This window comes from Salvelinus fontinalis, chromosome 11, assembly GCF_029448725.1.
Source record: "Salvelinus fontinalis isolate EN_2023a chromosome 11, ASM2944872v1, whole genome shotgun sequence".
Lineage (NCBI taxonomy): Eukaryota > Metazoa > Chordata > Actinopteri > Salmoniformes > Salmonidae > Salvelinus > Salvelinus fontinalis.
This window is the reverse complement of record NC_074675.1, coordinates 38,716,426-38,735,287: the sequence shown is the minus strand read 5'-3', so window position 1 is coordinate 38,735,287 and position 18,862 is coordinate 38,716,426. Positions and strand designations below refer to the sequence as shown.

The window sequence follows — 18,862 nt, the reverse complement described above, 5'->3', positions numbered from 1 at the left end:
GGGCATTCTATGTTGTATGTCTAGTTTGTCTGTTTCTATGTGTTTGGTCTGATATGGTTCTCAATCAGAGGCAGGTGTTAGTCGTTGTCTCTGATTGGGAACCATATTTAGGTAGCCTGTTTTGTATTGTGGGTGGTGGGTGATTGTTCCTGTTACTGTGTTCCTGTGTCTGTGTTCACGTTACGGGACTGTTTCGTCTTCGTTCATTTTGTCGTTTTATTGTTTTTGTTCGTTGTTAAAGTATTCTATTAAAATGGATAATCATCACGCTGCATTTTGGTCCTCCTCTCTTTCGCCCAACGAAGAACGTTACAGAATCACCCACCACAACCAGACCAAGCAGCATGGTAACGGGCAGCAGCAGCATCAGCAGCAGCAGCAGCGGCCGAAATCTCAGGACTCCTGGACATGGGAGGAGATTTTAAACGGAGAAGGACCCTGGGCTCAGGTTGGTGAATATCGCCGCCCCAAAGCAGAGCTGGAGGCAGCGAAAGCTGAGAGGCGGTGGTATGAGGAGGCAGCACGGCAGCGCGGTTGGAATCCCGAGAGGCAGCCCCAAAAATGTCTTGGGGGGGGGACACGGGGAGTGTAGCTGGGTCAAGTAGGAGACCTGAGCCAACTCCCCGTGCTTACCGTGGAGAGAGAGGGACTGTGCAGGCACCGTGTTATGCCGTGAGGCGCACGGTTTCCCCGGTGCGCAGGCATAGCCCGGTGCGGTACATAGCAGCACCTCGTATCGGCCGGGCTAGAGTAGGCATCGAGCCAGGTGCCATGAAGCCGGCTCAGCGCATCTGGTCTCCAGTGCGCCTCCTCGGGCTGGGGTACATGGCACCAGCCCTACGCATGGTGTCCCCGGTTCGCCAGCACAGCCCAGTGCGGGCTATTCCACCTCGCCGCACTGGCCTGGCTACGGGGAGCATTCAGCCAGGTAGGGTTGGACAGGCTCAGTGCTCGAGACCTCCAGTGAGCCTCCACGGTCCGGTCTATCCGGTGCCTCCTCCACGTACCAGACCTCCGGTGGCAGCCCCACGCACCAGGCTGTTTCTCCATTTCCTTCCTCCAGGTGCTCCCGTCTGTCCAGCACTGTCAGAGTCTCCCTCCTGTCCAGTGCCGCCTGAGTCTCCCTCCTTTCCAGCGCCGCCTGAGCCACCCGTCTGTCCAGCGCCGCCTGAGCCGTCCTCCTGTCCAGCGCCGCCTGAGCCGTCCGTCTGTCCAGCGCCGCCTGAGCCGCCCGTCTGTCCAGCGCCGCCTGAGCCGCCCGTCTGTCCAGCGCCGCCTGGGCCGCCCGTCTGTCCAGCGCCGCCTGAGCCGCCTGTCTGTCCAGAGCCGCCCGTCTGTCCTGAACCGCCAGAGCCGCCCGTCAGTGAGGAGCCACCAGAGCCGCCTGTCAGTCAGGAGCCGCCAGAGCCGCCTGTCAGTCAGGAGCCGCCAGAGCCGCCCGCCAGTCAGGAGCCGCCAGAGCCGCCCGTCAGTCGGGAGCCGCCGGAGCCGCCCGCCAGTCTGGAGCCGCGAGAGCCGCCCGCCAGTCCGGAGCTGCCAGAGCCGCCCTTCAGTCCGGAGCTGCCCCTCAGTCCGGAGCTGCCCCTCAGTCCGGAGCTGCCCTTCAGTCCGGAGCTGCCCCTCAGTCCGGAGCTGCCCCTCAGTCCGGAGCTGCTCCTCAGTCCAGAGGCGCTCCTCAGTCCAGTGGGGCCTTTTATTAGGGTCCTCGGTCCAAGGTCGGAGGCGAGGGTCGCCGCTCTAAAGAGGCCAATGAAGAGGTCAATGACTATGGTGGAGTGGGGTCCACGTCCCGCGCCAGAGCCGCCACCGCGGACTGATGCCCACCCAGACCCTCCCCTATAGGTTTAGGTTTTGCGGCCGTAGTCCGCACCTTCGGGGTGGGGGGGGGGGATACTGTCACGCCCTGACCATAGTTTGCGTTGTTTGTTTCTATGTTTTGTTTGGTCAGGGTGGGATATGAGTGGGCATTCTATGTTGTATGTCTAGTTTGTCTGTTTCTATGTGTTTGGCCTGATATGGTTCTCAATCAGAGGCAGGTGTTAGTCGTTGTCTCTGATTGGGAACCATATTTAGGTAGCCTGTTTTGTATTGTGGGTGGTGGGTGGGTGATTGTTCCTGTTACTGTATTCCTGTGTTTGTGTTCACGTTACGGGACTGTTTCGTCTTCGTTCATTTTGTCGGTTTATTGTTTTTGTTCGTGGTTAAAGTATTCTATTAAATGGATAATCATCACGCTGCATTTTGGTCCTCCTCTCTTTCGCCCGACGAAGAACGTTACACCCACAGGTTGTTCAATTATTTATTTCCTAAAAATACATGTAGGCTAAGTCAACTTTCATGTATTCCGACATACTGTGAACACAAGGACACAGAGCAACCATTGGACTTTCGTAAGTCTCCATTGCCTGATAGACACCTGTTCAGTTTCAGGCTGTAAAATGAGAGAGAGAGAGAGAGAGAGAGAGAGAGAGTGTGTGTGTGTGAGTATGTGAATGTGTGGTTGTGTGTCTGTGTCTGTGTGTGAACCTGTGTGTGAGGGGGTGGGAGAGAACACAGGTAGACAATGATAAATCATTGAGCATATCTGTTGCTCTCAACAAACTTTCTCATTGGCAACCTAACACAACCGTGTCCAAGAAGGGGAACAGACACTCAAAAACATTTGCACCGGTGAACTATATGTTCGTTTTTTTTTTAAGCACGAATATCCTAAACAAAAAGAAGTGAATCTAATACAATTGAAGAGGATACAACCTAATGAAGGAAATACCCTGTTTCTTTATCTCTATTGGTCTATCGCCTTCTCTATTTATTTATCACCAAATACTTGAAAAAACAGAATGGATCCAATAGTGGAGGTCGTCGCCTTGCTGCTTGGGTTTATAGGATGGGTGATGGTGGGTATAGCTATACCCAACCGTTACTGGAAGGTTTCCACTGTTGACGGGAGCGTCATCACTACCTCTACCATCTATGAGAACCTATGGATGTCCTGTGCCACGGACTCTACAGGTGTCCACAACTGCCACGAGTTCCCCTCTCTGCTCGCCCTGAATGGTATGGACATTCTAGAGAAATAGAATATTTTGGACTTACTGCCTGTGATGATATTGTTTTGTTGTCATTAAACAAATATGCCAAGGCCCATATGTTACACTTTTTCTGAGAAATGTTTTGTTTGTGACTGAGAGGTCAAAAGGTTCAAATATGATCATCCCAGAACGACATCAAAAAACAATTAATTTAGGTTGAATCATTGGTTGATATGAAATCAGTCAAATCGGACCTTTTTTTGCTACACAATTATAGTTTTGAAAGTTGTTTTCTTCTCTAATAAACACAAAACAGAAGGATAGTTCCATTTCAATAGATCATGTTCTTAAATATCATCATAATTATTGGCTATTATTTGGCTATAAAATGTGTAGAACTCAATATGTTTCTTTACAAATCACATTTGATACAAATGTAATAATCCTCGTATTTGTTATTACAGTATAAAAAAAACATGTCATAGGCCAATTCATTTTGTTTGTGAAATTGACAATTTGTGTTTATTCATACACTCTGTTCCGCAGGATATATCCAGGCGTCTCGAGCACTAATGATTGCTGCGATTATTTGCGGATCTATCGGGCTCCTTGCAACCATGATCGGGATGCAGTGTTCTAAAGCAGCTGGAGAGAACATGGTTCTAAAGGGTAGAATAGCTGGTGTTGGAGGTGTCCTATTCTTGCTTCAGGGTAAAGGGATATTCTCAAACTGTTTTCTTTAACTGTTTATAGTCATAACTGCTAAATCTTAATTATCTTGTGCACAATTTATTTAAATAATCTCTCTCTCTTTCTCTCTCCCGCTCTCTCTCTCTCACACACACACACACACACGCACGCACGCACGTACGCACGCACACACAAACACAAACAAAAACACATACACACATACTATATATCTCTCTCAGGCCTGTGTACAATGATCTCAGTATCTTGGTATGCTTTCAACATCACCCAGGACTTTTTTAATCCATTATATCCCGGGATAAAGTAAGTGAGAAGGAAATTACAAACCCATTCCAATTACTGCAATTATGCTACTGGCACTCTGCTGCCCTCAGCTGTCTGTTAGACAGAAGAGCAGTCACCAAGCCAACATGTAATATAGCCTATTCTTTATGAACTAGACAAAATGTAGGACCTACTGTGTTTTGCAGGTATGAGATTGGAGAGGGCCTCTACATTGGCTGGTGCTCTGCTGTTCTTGCTATCGTTGGGGGATCTTGTTTGACATGTGCCTGCAAACTGGGCACGTCTGAGAAACAGTGAGTCCAGTGGATACTATGTGTGTGTCTCTGTTTGCCTGTCTGTCTGTCTGTCTGTCTGTCTGTCTGTCTGTCTGTCTGTCTGTCTGTCTGTCTGTCTGTGTGTGTGTGTGTGTGTGTGTGTGTGTGTGTGTGTGTGTGTGTGTGTGTGTGTGTGTGTGTGTGTGTGTGTGTGTGTGTGTGTGTGTGTGTGTGTGCGTGTGTGCGTGTGCGTGTGTGTGTGTTTTTCAATCCTTAATGCATGTGGGTTGGTGATTGGGGGTTTTATTTTATCAATGTGTGCCCTCCTCACCCACTCTTCCTCTCATCCTCTTCCTCAGACCTTACCCCTACCAGCCCAGGGGCACAGTGTACTCTGGCATTGCACCATCGCAGAGTCAGGCTGCCACTTCCTATGGCCGGAACGCCTACGTTTGAACAAGAGAGAGAGAGAGAGAGCACCAATGAACCATGGGGTTCACCTTTATCCACCATGTCCAATGCCTACAAACCAGACTCACTGTTGACCGCATAGTTGTTGAAGATGTGTAAACCATATCTATAGTGCTGAGGGAGGTTAAGTGCTATATTATGTCTTTCATATTTGGATCAATCACCTCATATTGAAGACATTATGCCTGTTAGTTTGGTTGTGGTGCACTGTGCAAACATGTCGCTTGTAAAATAACGAGATGTCTAATGACTGATGCCTGCATTATATCACATTTTTTATTTTCATAATGATATAGGCTCATGTTGGCATGAAAAGGGATGATTTGATGAAACATCTAGATCTAGGGGCATGTCCAAACCAACAGATTAAGACTTGATTCTCAAGTATTGATGTTATCGAAATGTTTTGTATTGTTTGTACAGTTTTATAATGTCTGAGATGGGTGTTGCTGTCCTATGCCATTCTGAATGTTTGTTTTAGTTCATTAGTTTTGTTTACAATTCCACCCAATAAAATGATTCTTTAAATACTCAAATAACTATTTTGTGTGTATCTAATAACCCAACGTAGCATGCGTAACGGTTTATAGTGAGGCATGAACATGATCAACCATATGTTTATTATTATCACAGACAATAGACATAGTGTTTGGCCCACAGATAACACTGAGGGATAGGCTAATCAATAAAATTCCTTTGTGAATATTATGGTATGACCAGTGACTGTACAGCGACGGCGTTATGTGCCATATATGGACATGGGAGTGTTGTCTACGAGCTAAAATAGTTCATCCAATGAGACCGCCCCACGTTGGTAGGCAACAACGATGTGTGCTGCTAGAACTGGCCACTCATCGCACAGAAATGTAGGGCATTTGAATCCGTGAAGGAGGGGGTAAAAACCGGACCGGGTGAAGTTTCACTTTAGAAAGGACCTAAGTTGACAGCTGCCGAAGTTATCCAATGTCATGCCACGTAGAGAAAACTAGAATAATGTATTAGGTCCATGTGATATTGCAATTTTGGCTGTCTAAACAACGTTGTCCTACGCGAGTAAATTATAGGAACCTTCCATTAGCTGTCCAAGGTGTCACTCGGAACTATTTCTTAACCGGACTACAAATACATATAGCCTCAAAACGATGAAGACGTTATGAAGAAAATTGCCGTTTAAATGATATCGTACGTAGTTTGCAATTAAATTATATGAGAGACGTGAAATATACAACTCCAGGAGAAGTGTGAAGTATATAAGTATGGAGTCGGGGCGACGGAAAGGTCTCAGCGGGGTCCTGTCTTCCTTGTCACTGCTCTGTGTCATTCTGGACCTCCAGTTGGACGGTAAGACCAGACAGATAGATAGCAATGTGTTTTGCCCGAATAGTTCAGTCTGCATAGAGTTGTTGATTTAAAAAATACCGGTAACTAAGTATTCGGTTATTTCCTTAGCTAGGTATGCTACGACCGATTGTACAGGATAATCAGGTAGTTTTCTGTGTGCCCTTGTTAACTACTGTAGGCTAACTAGGCTATCGAAACCCTTTGGCTGTTGGTTTAGTTTTTTTACATACTCCCTTTACAAACAAGTCCTATGATTTAAATCTACAGGGAGGAATGTATGTCTACTGTTAAAATTACACAACATTCATGAACATAGCTACTCTGTCTCATTCATTTAGGTCAGTTCCTATGTGGTTATGTGAGCAATTGCCTATGGGGGCTTCCAAGAGGCTCACACGAAGTGTTTTGTTTCAGGTGTCTTGGGGGCAACTCATGTGGAGATTGAGCAGCACTTGGAGATGGGCCGTAAACTGTTGGCTGCCGGTCAACTGGCGGAGGCCCTGTCCCACTACCACTCTGCAGTGGGTAAGGTTACCAACCAGACACGAACATCATTATAGCTCCAACATCACTGCCCATGTAGCCTGTTTGTCGGTCTCCCTCTCTGTCTGTACTCTGTTTGTAATAAGTCAAGCTGCTTCCACATAACAAAGTCCCTTCAAGCGATGGATTATTTCAGATATCTCTCTCCCTTGTTCTTTTATTCTTTCAGGTCAACACATTGAGTCAACTACACATTCTCAGTCATGTGTCCATGTACGCCTAATAAATAATACTCACATGAAAGTAGAAATCTATTGTGTTCTCCTACTTATCTACTGTATTTTACCCTATCCCTTCCCTCAGAGGGCGACTATAAGAACTACCTGACCTACTACAAGCGGGCAGCTGTGTTCCTGGCTATGGGAAAGTCCAAGTCTGCCCTGCCGGACCTGACCAGAGCCATCCAGCTCAAACCTGACTTCCTCGCTGTGAGTGGACACAGACAGTTGTCGACAACATCTCTGTTATCATGATAAATCACGGTTATCAACAACAATTGTGTGAAATTGTTATTAACTCTGAGATTAAAAAACTCTATCTCCATCCCGCTCTACTCCATATCCCCTCTTCCCTCTCTCTGCCTCCATGTTTCCAGGCCAGACTGCAGAGAGGGAATATCTTCTTGAAGCAGGGTAACACCCAGGAGGCCCGGGAGGACTTTGAGGCTGTGGTAAGTCTAGATGCATAAAAATATAGCAGCTATTCTACTACTACCATACTATTAATTATATTTCTATGTCTAGTTACACCTTATCCATCTGTCAACCCAAATCTCTCTGCTGTTTTTCACATACCCTCATCATATACTCTGTCTCAAATTGCATTAAAAAAAAAATCTCATTCATTATCCCTTTGTCATTGCAATTATGTGATGTGGGTGAGGTTAAGGGAATCTGAATGATTAGATACACTTGATATGAGTTGTGTTCTATTATGTATTTATAGACCTGATATGAGTCGTCTATTATATATTTATAATTGCTATGTCACACAGTTTCTTCAGAAACCTTAACGTTTTTAAATTTCCTCAGCTGCAGCAATCCTCTGACCAGGACGAGGCGCGGAACCAGCTGATGAGGGCCAACGAGCTTGAGGAGCTGCAGGAGCAGGCCCACGCGGCCCACCACAGAGGAGACTACAGCTACACCATCACTGTGCTGGACCGCGTCGTCGAGGTAGGGAGTAGCTCCACCACAGGGCCTAGACATTGGGCCTGGTCATGGAGGTAGGGGTTAGCTCTGCCACGGGGCCTAGACATTGGGCCTGGTCATGGAGGTAGGGGTTAGCTCTGCCACAGGGCCTAGACATTGAGAACTCGATTTCACCTAGCCTCTTAAACTTGATCATCAATCTGTGGTGCACTATACTTCAACAGACTTGGTATCAAATCATAAATTCACACAAAGAAAAAATTCACACCACTGAACTCTTCCTACCTACCTCCCACCCTTCTCTCTTTCCAGCTCTCCCCCTGGGACCCTGAGTCTCGGGAGCTCCGGGCTGAATGCCACATTCGTCTGGGAGACCCTCGGAAGGCCATCCAGGACCTGACCCCCACCACCCGGCTGAGGAACGACAACCGAGCTGCCTTCCTCAAGCTCAGCAATCTGCACTATGACCTGGGGGAGCACCAGGAGTCACTAGGGTATGCTCACTAGAAAATTGTATTAGAAATAGGCAGGAGTGATTTTAAACAAACAACCACATTTACCAAGCAAATACATGTAAATGACGAGGTTGTGAGCTTCAGAGAAACATTGGTTTGTGTTTTTGTATCTGTGGTTGATTTTTGTGACACTTGAAGTTTGAGAGTGAGTAAAGAATGCTTACCCTCTTTCAAACACACTAACACTTTTTTTATTTTGTTTGACAGGCAAAAAATCTCAAACCGCTTTGCAATGTGTAAATCTGTCTCTCTTTCCCTCTCCCTCTGCAGTCACATCAGGGAGTGTCTGAAGCTGGATCAGGACGACAAGGAGTGTTTCTCCCGTTACAAACAGGTGAAGAAGCTCAGCAAGCAGCTGGACTCTGCCGAGGAGCACATCCAGGGGGAAAGGTCAGTACCACTGCATCTAGCTAGTATGGCAGTCTAGTCCCTGTGGGGGTTTCTCTTAGGTTTTCCTTCCAGGGATTGACATTAAAGACTGAAATGCAGTTGCCCATCAGACAAATCCGAAGTATTTTAAAAAATTTGGGGGGGGGGTGTTGCCCAGAAATTATGATCACTGTCCCGAAAATGTAAATTAGCTATTTACACGCAGAAGTGCCATATGTTGCCTGCCTTTCACCAACACAAAGGGGAGTAGTCAAAGATCAGTACTGCAATTCTTTGTATTTTTGTTGTGATCAGTAAAAAAAATCAGCATATTAGAGAAGGCTCAACTTGCCCGTCTGCCATAAATGCCCTAAATTGTCTATTTTTCACTTAAACAATGGGGAGGAACCAGAAAGATACATTATGTTTTAGGCTACTGGAATTCTATGCAGTTTGGTTGTTTTCGTTTTTTTTAATCACCTGCCTAATGGGGCAACTTTAGAGCAGGCTCAACTTGAGCGACGGCTCAGTTCATATACCCCAAGCAACAGGTCAATCCCTGCCTACCTATGTGGTAGTCCATTCTTGTGTGGTAGACCATCCCTGTGTGGTAGACCATCCCTGTGTGGTAGGCCATCTCTATGTGGTAGTCCCTCCCTGTGGGCAGTGCTTCATTCCCTATAGAAGTTTTATATTTCAGTTCCCTCGACAGGTTTCTTTGACAGTTTTATCACTCAAACTATTTGTAGCCACTTTGGTTGATTTTTAGATATGACTATTGTATGGCGGTTCTATTTAACTCTTGTCCTAAAATGAATATTATTAAATGTTTGTTTTCAGGTATCAGGATGCCATAGACAAGTATGAGTCGGTGATGAGGACAGAGCCTAATGTCCCCTACTACACCAATAAGGCCATGGAGAGAATCTGCTTCTGCCTGGTCAAGGTGGGTCCCATCACATAGACACGTTTCACCCATGGAGTGGGCCATTTCTTTGACCATAGTCACGTATGTAGATTAGCATGACCTGTCCCTCTACTGAAGTCAAGTCAATTGTTAGTGTATCGGAAATTCTCTGAATTACTTTTACAACCGCTGATTTCACATAATTAGTCATATCATTTTTAAAGTTAAGTAATTACAAATAGAATGGGGAAACAATGATGATGCTTATAAGTGTTACTCCATTTGTCTCCACCAGAACAAGATGCCTGCTATGGCAATAGACAGTTGTTCAGAGGCCCACCAGAGAGACCCACGCAACATCAACATCCTCCGAGACAGAGCTGAGGCATTCATCCTCAACCAGGACTACGAGAAAGGTACTTTCACCATGCTATTACTGTAGCAAAGAGAATGATGACACGCAGTGATAAGACTTTGTGCCGCATTTGTTTCCCCTCCGTCAAGTACTCAAACACTGGCTGTCGAACTTGCCATGTAAACAAACTCGGTGTTTTGTAGCCAGGACCAGTCTAACGCCGCCCTGATTACTGCACATCCAAATCCCAGCGGGATCATTGTACCAGCTTTGTCAAGTATCCATTTTGATCTTTCTCTCTCTGCCTTTTTCCCCTTACCTTGCCCTCCCTCTCTCTAGCGGTGGAGGACTACCAGGAAGCGAGGGAGTTTGACATGGAGAACAATGAGATCAGGGAAGGTCTGGAGCGAGCCCAGAAACTGCTCAAGCTCTCCCAGAAGAGGGACTATTACAAGATCCTAGGTGTCAATAGGTATGACTGACCTAGAGACGGGAGCTCTGTTCAATACTACGTCAAAGCATAATTCCTTCCTTCCTTGGCATAATCTACAGTGTATTTATGATCTATAAGCAATTGGACAAGTTGATTCTATTGAATGATATTCTATTTTCACCATCTGTGATCACCTCAAGGTAATGGGGATGCATTTGCTCCTTGTATTCAAACAAGCTTTTACATTACCAACATGTTGTTTTTCTCCAGGAGTGCCAACAAACAGGAAATAATCAAGGCGTACAGGAAACTGGCCCAACAGTGGCATCCTGACAACTTCAGAGAGGAGTCGGAAAAGAAGGAGGCAGAGAAGAGGTTTATCGACATCGCCTCTGCTAAAGAGGTGCTCACGGACCCAGGTAATGAACTGTATACGTACCTGATAATGTTGCTCAAGCTGGTAGATAAGATCACAACTAACTAAACCCTCCCATACTGGAAAATCTATGACTGTATTTAGGAAGCTGTAAACTATTTGCAGTATGTTAACGTCCTGTCGGACCTCTTTCCTGGAATCTACATGTGTTAAACTTGTTGTGCATTATTCATGTCTCCCTACCCCGAACCGTTAGAAATGCGCCAGAAGTTTGACTCTGGTGAGGACCCCCTGGACCCAGAGAGTCAACAGGGAGGCGGTCAGGGTGGCCAGGGATGGCCCTTCCACTTCAACCCCTTCGAGTCTGGCGGCAACTACCACTTCAAGTTCCACCACTAGTGAGGACGAGACAAGAAACATGGGGGGAGAGCTGAGCTGACTGACGGAACCAGGAAGGATTTACAATTGGAGGATTTTAGGGCTATGACAACCCGTGGAGTAACTGGTGGACGTACCCGGGGGTTGGATTTGGAGGATTCAGGTTGGATGTGGGGTGTTGTGGGTAATGTAGTGAGACAATGGGGATGTGAACGACACTGTCGAAGGCGTTGGACTACTACTGTACCGCGAGGGGTTGAGTTGTACAGAGTTAAACTTTCCTACCACAGATTCTACATGGATGAAACTAAGTGACAATGTTGTCGGCTGTTGACTCGAGTGGTCGAAGACGCGCCAATAAAGTCCTGCATTAGTGCGCTGTTCAGTCCTCCCAACTTGGCCCAGGCTGTTGATCCTGTCATTGCATCCCTCCATGTTATTTTTCTTTGGGATGTCTGCTGCTGCTTTTACTTTTGCTTGGTATTTCTTCCATTTTTCATCTATTCAGCGTAGCTCTTTTGGTTTTTGCTCAACTAGCCTGGATGCTGGACTGTTTCTCCATTTATTTAAAGGCCCAGTGCAGTCAAATGTGATTTTCCTCTGCTTTATATATATATTCTCTCAGGATGGATTAATATTGTGAAAATTATATGCCCTTTTTGGTATAAGAGCTCTTTGAAATTTCAGCCTGTTGTGTTGGTGGGATGGAGTTTTGGCCTGTCTGGTGACATCACTAGGCGGTGAATTTGTTTAATAGACCAATAAGAAAGAGTTACAAACCCCTCTGCCAATAAAAGCTACACCACTCCCAGACAGTCCTAGCAAAATTATTGCTTGAGAACACAATTTGACATGAAACCAATTACAATAAGGTACTTCATTATTACCCCAAAATGATTTGATATTGAGATAAAAACGCTGTATTGGACCTTTTTTAATAATACTTAGATAAGCTCAAGTTGGATAAAAGCAGATTCAGACTGGCACCCAAGCTACTCAAACTGATTTATTTTCAGAATGTTTTAGAAGAGATTGACGTCGTTTTCGTCTTCACTAAACAATGTCTGTTCTGTTATCTGCAAAGCTTTGAATGTTCTCCACTGAATATACCCTTGACCTAACTTAATTGACACGACAGGTGTTATGGACTAGTTGGTGACCTACTCCTTCCTGGTTGTATACCCAGTCAAAAGGGTGAGTGGATGATGCATGTCTGTCTACTTCCTGAAAGAGCCTGTGTTCTCTCTGTCCTGTTTCATTGATTTCAAAGTGTCTTTTGAAAACTTTTTATTTGCCGGTCTTTTTAATAACTAATCCTCCTGTGTTCCCCAGTCCAAAGCAACTGAAGGGACTCCCTGCAATGACAAACAAATGACTTGTGTCATTTTAGTGTATCGAGTAAATTATGGACTACAACCAAATGATGGATTGTCAATATCATCCTGTCAAGTCCACTGATAACATAATTTGAGTTCTAAGGATGCAGTATAGCTGTAACTGAAAGCTTTTTATGTCACTGACTGCTCAACTACGTGATCATTTTTAATGTGACAACCTTGTTGAATTAACTGCCTGGTACAGGTTTGTTTCTAGGGGGTTTTCTCGTTGCCAAACTGAATGAACTAAAATGCTCAAACTATTAAAATATGGAACAAACCCCTGTTCTCTGTGGTTATTTTATTGTTATAAATTCATGGTTCAGGTAAAATTTTAGTACTATACTGATGGCATACCATCTCTCGCTCATGTTTGAGTTGTCTTTGTTGTGCAAATCATCTTCCAGTAGCAAGCAGGTTTGTCTAGTTCCATGAAAAATGTGTGCCTGAACTATTTGACACGCCTATACACTGAGTATACCAAACACATTACCAGAAAATAATAGCTAACTTTTGCAATCCTGTAAGCTCGGGGCCCTGAGTCTGAACCCCGCCCTGGTGAAGGTAGGAAACAACACCACTTTGCTGCTCCTCAACACAGGGGCCCCAAAAGGGTGAGTGCTCAGCCCCCTTCTGTACTCCCTGTTCACTCATGACTGCGTGGCCACACACGCCTCCAATTGAATCAAGTCTGCAGATGATACAACAGCAGTAGGCCTGATGACCAATAATGACAAGACAGCCTACGGGGAGGAGGTGAGGGCTTTGGCGGAGTGGTGCCAGGAAAATAACGTCAACAAAACTATGGAGCTGATCGTGGACTTCAGGAAATCGCAACGGCACCTCTTCAACCTCAGGAAGCTGAAGAAATATGGCTTGGCCCCTGACACCCTCGCAAACTTTTACAGATGCACAATTGAGAGCATCCTGTCAGGCTGTATCACCGCTTGGTACGGCAACTGCGCCACCCACAACTGCAAGGCTCTCCAGAGGGTGGTGTGGTCAGCCCAACGCATCCCCGGAAGCACACTGCCTGCCCTTCAGGACATCTACAGCACCTGAGCTCATCAAAGCTGGGACCAAAGAAACAGCTATCTCAAGGCCATCAGACATTTAAATAGCTGGCTACCACCCGGTTACTCAACCCTGCCCTTTATACATAGACAAGGAATCTCTGGTCACTTTAATGTTTACGTACTGCATTTTAGTCCAGACCACTCTGACATTGCTCATCCTAATATTTATATATTAATTCCATTCATTTAGATGTGTGTATTGTTGTGAATTATTAGATACTACTGTACTGCCGCTACATCTGCTAAATATGCATATGTGACCAATAAAATTTGACTTGATCTCTACTGAACAGCTAACTGATGGTGTGACCTGGAAAGACTTGCCCTGATGAGTGAGATGGAGGACATTCATCAATAACCTATTCTCCTAATAGAAGCCAAGGGTTTTAAGTCAAGTAATTCACTTTAGCTATTCATATGCTCTGAACTATCTGTAACTGCTGCACTATCAGTATATAAGGAAAGTCTGCATCGTTCCTCATTGACAGATCAGACAGGTTTAGATACTGAAATGTATTGAAAAACATTTATCACACAGACACATACTGTACAGTCTGGCTCAGTCCCATGCCCCTTATTGCGCAAATACCTTTTATACTCCGTATTAACTTCACACACACTAATGTCACTGGGGATGCTTGGTTACATTTCGCACAGATCTTGGCTCTGACTGGTAAACCCACGACACTGGCACCAGAGATCAGCCGCATCTGGAATTCGTTTGATTGAATTCTCCATTTCAAGTCTGTACTGTAGCCTTTTCTAGGATAGTGTCCTCCAACTTTGGGTGAGCTCAGCTTGTTCTTCAGTGGCTGCCCCCGAACCCCTGTGTGTCGGCCAGGGTGTCTGACTCCACCTCGATGGAGACCACGTGGTGGCCGGGAATCATGGCTAACCCCAGCACTCTGGGCTCACCCTGGGAGAAGGAGTCTGATGCAAAAACAAGCAAGACAAGCACACAAAATACATTTTAAATATGGATCTGTACACACAGTGTAATAATGGTCAGGTTACAAAATAGAAACTACATATCATGTGGGGAAGCTAGAGTAGTGCTTACTGCCGGTCCCAGAGAGCTACAGCGCCTTCAGTATTCATACCCTTTGACTTATCCCACAGTTTGTTGTGTTACCGCCCGAATTCAAAATGGATTAAATGTTTTTTTCTCACCCATCTACACACAACACTCCATAATGACAAAGGGAAAACATGTTTAGACATTTTTGCAAATTTATTGAAAATGAAATATCTTATTTATATAAAGTATTCACACCCCTTAGTCAATACTTTGTATAAGCAAATTGGGCAGCGATTACAGCTGTGAGTCTCTTAAGAAATGTAAACACCTGGATTTTGCAACATTTGCCCACTATTATTTTCAAAGTTTTTCAAGCTCAGTGAAATTGGTTGTTGTTCATTGCTAGACAATTATTTTCAGGTCTTGGTGTAGATTTTCAAGTAGATTTACGTCAAAACTGTAACTCGGCCACTCAGGAACATTCACAGTCTTCTTCTCCCAGTGTATGGTGGAAAGCAGACTGAACCAGGTTTTCCTCTATAATTTTGTCTGTGCTTAGCTCCAATCAGTTTCTTTATCCTGAAAAACTCCCAGTCCTTAACGATTACAAGCATACCCATTACATGACTCAGTAATGGATTTGCCCTCAACATAACATTTTTTATTCATGCTTTGTTGGACTAAGGTAATACTGTACAGGCGTCCTTTTGTTCAGTCTGTCAAATAGGTTAGTATTGTGGAATAACTACAATGTTGTTGATCCATCCTCAGTTTTCTTCTATCACAGCCATTAAACTCTGTAACTGTTTTAAAGTTACCATTGGCCTCATGGTGAAATCCATGAGAAATTCAATTTCGCTCCTCTCCGGCAACTGAGTTAGGAAGGATGCCTGCATCTTTGTAGTGACTGGGTGTATTGATACAGCATCTAAAGTGTAATTAATAACTTCCCCATGCTCAAAGGGATATTCAATGTCTGCTTTTCTTTTTTGCCATCTACCAATAGGTGCCCTTCTTTGCGAGGCATTGGAAAAATTGGTTGAATATCTGCATTTGAAATTCACTGCTCAACTGAGGGACCTTACAGATAATTGTATGTGTGGGGTACAGAGATGAGGTAGTCATTAAAAAAATTATGTTCAACACTGTTATTGCACACAGAGTCCATGCAACTCATTATGTGACTTGCACATTTTTACTCCTGAACTTATCTAGGCTTGTCAAAACAAAGGGGTTGAATACTTATTGACTCAAGACATTTCAGCTTTTCATTTTTAATTGATTTGAAAAAAATCTAAAAACATAACTCCACTTTTACATTATGTGGTATTGGGTGTAGGCTAGTGACAGATACATTTAATTAATTTTTAATTCAGGCCGTAACACAACAAAATGTGGAAATATGGTTTGCATTTCTGATTGCAGGTTTTTACAAGCAAATCAACTAATGATTGACTAATCAGCTGAATCAGGTGTGTTTAGTGCTGGGTTGGGACAAAACCCTGCACCGACTGCTCTGCAGGAACAGGGGTGAAGAGCAGTGAACTTGCTAGAGTATGTAGGCCTAATATGTACTTTAGTTACCTGAGGATTTGAGGAACTCCTGAGCTGACCCCAGGATGACGTTGCAGTCTCTATCTGTGCACAGGAACAGTCCCACCAGCGTCCGTCCGTCTGTCATTCTGATTCTCATGTTCTTGTTCAGCAGGCTCTCCAGCTTCTGACGCACTCTGGAAGAAGAGGATGACAGTTCACTCTGCCCCTAGAATTAGGGATTGGGGAGAAATTAGATGATAGGCCTATAATCATTCAAGGGTAAATCCCTTGGAATTCAATCACTTTTTGACAGCATCCCTTCTGGTCAGAAATTGACTTTTTGATCGCGAATGCCAAAACATTCAGGAGATAAAAGTCCGGGCCAATCTGCTCCCTCAGTTTCTTTTATCCGTTCCCTACAAAAAATTGTATCCGTTCCCTCTGATTTTTTATTTGTTCCCTACAATTTTTTATTCGTTCCCTACAAAAAAAATAAGCTACTCCTGAAGTCCTTGTGGATTTAAGTAGCCTATCTCTAGGCCTAAAAACATCATTCTCCTTATGTAGGCTACCATGACTGTCCAGGACTATAAGACAACCTACTTTTGAGCATTTTGTTTACCGTCAAACTAGCTCTGGTCCATGCGCATGCGTGCGTATCCGACGCATGTGAATGGATCAGAGCTAGGTAAATTAAGTGTTCAAAAGTTGTGTCCCCTTGTCAACCTTGCCAAGGGGAAGCTTGACAAGCATACAAAGAGAAGAAGCCAGACGGTTGAGATGCACCCAAAATCGCCATTATGCTTCTTTTACTTGTGGGTAAATCCATTTGAATTCGATCACTTTTTGACAGCACCCCTTTTGATTTGAACAAAACCTTCCATACATATATGCCCATTGTAGACATGCTCAGAAAGTCATGGAGCTCCTTAGGGGTCATGGTGTGTTAAAAAAAAAAAACGGACTAATCCATTCCATCATTTTTTCCCTCTCCATTCCCTCTGATTAATTATACTTTCCCTCTGTTTTATTTGTTTATTCGTTCCCGCTTCTCCTTATGTAGGCTACCATGACGGTCCCACTTGGCCGATAACACATTGCAGCCTAAATGTACTTCTATTTAGTTATTACATGCTTCAAATGATGTGTTCATATGCCTGAAAAGCCAGGAGCATCACTCGCAGTCATAAATGAATGATGCATGTTTAGGATGCAAACCAGATAGGCTACACTCGGATTCATGCCACATGGATCCATTTTGAGCACCTCTCCTCCCCGCAACCCAGTGTATTACACCTTGTGCATAAAGTCAGGGACATATGTCCAGTAAAACATGGTCCAGACAAACGCAATTGTGTATGTGACTCACCGGTGGCAGAAAGAAACGGCATGCGAATTTACTGTGCATAATTCTGGTGCAATGATGCACTCTCATCCCTGCACTAGGCAGGTGAACATCTGCCATAGCCAACCAGGCACACAGAAAGATGGTTTAAAGCAGCTCTGGCTCTATGTAGTATGTTTATAACTAAAACTGATAGCTATTTGCTTGGTTGCGATGACAATACATTCACCTGGAAATCAGCTGATGTAGCTAAAGAAATCCTTTGGAAAATAGACAGAAGAGCTAAGGTCATGAAGCAGAGCCAGACGGATTTATTGCCTAGGGATGAGAGCACCGTATTTGTACCTTGAGTGGTTTTACACATCTGTTACCTATTATTTGCCCCTATGATTCGTGGGACATATGAAAACACAAACTGGAAATGAGCTAATGAATGGTCAGTGATCATCACCATTTGAAGCATGTAATTAACTAAATAGAAAAACAATTAGGCTGCAATATGTTATTGGCCAAGTGGGACCGTCATGGAGAAGAGGGAATGAATGAAAAAAAAACAGAATGGATAAAAAAAACAAGGTAACAAATAAAACATCTGTAGAAATAGATTTTTTTAAATGTAGGGAAGAATACAAAATCTGAGGGAACTAATTTAAAAAAAAACAGAGAACATAAATAATCAGAGGGAATGGATAATACAACTGAGGGAATGGATTAGCCTGGTGGCCATGCCCCTTAAGGGGCTCAGTAACTTTCTGAGCACTTCTACAATGGGCAAGTATGTATGAAAGGTTTCATTCAAATCAAAAGGGGTGCTGTCAAAAAGCGATCGAATTCAAATGGATTTACCCACAAGTAAAAGAAGCATAATGGTGATACTGGGTGCATCTCAACCGTCTGGCTTCTTCTCCTCGTATGCTTGTCAAGCTTCCCCTTGGCAAGGTTGACAAGGTGCCCTCCGCATTGTTACAAAACTTGGGAGGTGCACGGCGATGCAGTACTGAGCATGATTTGGCTGCAATTGTGTCACACACTCTGTACGGAGCATCCGGTCCACATTTCCGGGTCAAGCTTAAATGAGCTTTAAAGACGAAACGACTCAATATCGCCATCTGCCAGCCTTTGGGTTAGATTAGAGCTAAGGAGAAGAAGCTACTTTAGACTATTTAAATGTACCCTTTAAGAAATGCAAAAGTAGGCCACATTTAACAGATGTTTCTGGTCCAACTATTCTTGGTAATGCCAATAGTACTGTAGCCAGCAGATCCGACCGGCTTGCTTACAGCTACACTAGGGTCGGACAAACTTCCTGTGTAGACACTGCACAGCCGGCACAAGAAATGTCTCGGAAAACATACCTCAATCCAGGGATGAGAAATGTATTGTACTTCAAATT

The 18,862-nt window shown here is 44.4% G+C and overlaps 3 protein-coding genes across 5 annotated transcripts in view; 2 read left to right on the top strand and 1 right to left on the bottom strand.

Moving 5' to 3' along the window:
* Nucleotides 1–2,402: 2,402 nt before the first annotated feature.
* On the top strand, nt 2,403–5,280 carry cldn15a (claudin 15a). Its single transcript, XM_055938669.1, has 5 exons — nt 2,403–3,057; nt 3,579–3,743; nt 3,962–4,043; nt 4,211–4,318; nt 4,639–5,280. The coding sequence occupies exons 1-5, from the start codon at nt 2,841–2,843 to the stop codon at nt 4,733–4,735; spliced, it is 669 nt and encodes a 222-aa protein (XP_055794644.1). The 5' UTR covers nt 2,403–2,840; the 3' UTR covers nt 4,736–5,280.
* A 332-nt stretch (nt 5,281–5,612) lies between these two features.
* Nucleotides 5,613–12,774, top strand: LOC129865702 (dnaJ homolog subfamily C member 3-like). Its single transcript, XM_055938665.1, has 12 exons — nt 5,613–6,091; nt 6,506–6,616; nt 6,938–7,062; nt 7,230–7,304; nt 7,666–7,809; nt 8,098–8,279; nt 8,571–8,690; nt 9,510–9,615; nt 9,872–9,992; nt 10,271–10,403; nt 10,635–10,783; nt 10,997–12,774. Exons 1-12 carry the CDS (start codon nt 6,007–6,009, stop codon nt 11,137–11,139), a joined length of 1,494 nt encoding a protein of 497 aa, XP_055794640.1. The 5' UTR covers nt 5,613–6,006; the 3' UTR covers nt 11,140–12,774.
* Nucleotides 12,775–14,082: 1,308 nt separating this feature from the next.
* LOC129865703 (N-alpha-acetyltransferase 38, NatC auxiliary subunit-like) overlaps nt 14,083–18,862 on the bottom strand; it is a 5,430-nt gene continuing 650 nt past the window's right edge. The window contains exons 1-3 of one of the 3 annotated variants that reach the window (XM_055938668.1): nt 18,825–18,862; nt 16,173–16,350; nt 14,083–14,500 (exon numbers count right to left, since the gene is read on the bottom strand). The exon at nt 18,825–18,862 is cut by the window's right edge and continues 524 nt beyond it. In XM_055938668.1, the coding sequence (XP_055794643.1) occupies nt 14,376–14,500; nt 16,173–16,350; nt 18,825–18,862 (341 nt within the window). In that variant the 3' untranslated portion in view covers nt 14,083–14,375. The remainder of the gene's footprint in view (nt 14,501–16,172; nt 16,351–18,824) is intronic. The other 2 variants (XM_055938667.1, XM_055938666.1) reach the window with 2 other exon arrangements.

Coding starts and splice junctions, on each gene's coding strand:
- cldn15a (XM_055938669.1), top strand. CDS start 2,841: ATGGATCCAATAGTGGAGGTCGTCGCCTTGCTGCTTGGGTTTATAGGA. Junction 3,058..3,578: donor CTCTCTGCTCGCCCTGAATG/GTATGGACATTC, acceptor TCTGTTCCGCAG/GATATATCCAGGCGTCTCGA. Junction 4,044..4,210: donor CCATTATATCCCGGGATAAA/GTAAGTGAGAAG, acceptor TGTGTTTTGCAG/GTATGAGATTGGAGAGGGCC.
- LOC129865702 (XM_055938665.1), top strand. CDS start 6,007: ATGGAGTCGGGGCGACGGAAAGGTCTCAGCGGGGTCCTGTCTTCCTTG. Junction 7,810..8,097: donor TGCTGGACCGCGTCGTCGAG/GTAGGGAGTAGC, acceptor CTCTCTTTCCAG/CTCTCCCCCTGGGACCCTGA. Junction 9,616..9,871: donor TCTGCTTCTGCCTGGTCAAG/GTGGGTCCCATC, acceptor TGTCTCCACCAG/AACAAGATGCCTGCTATGGC.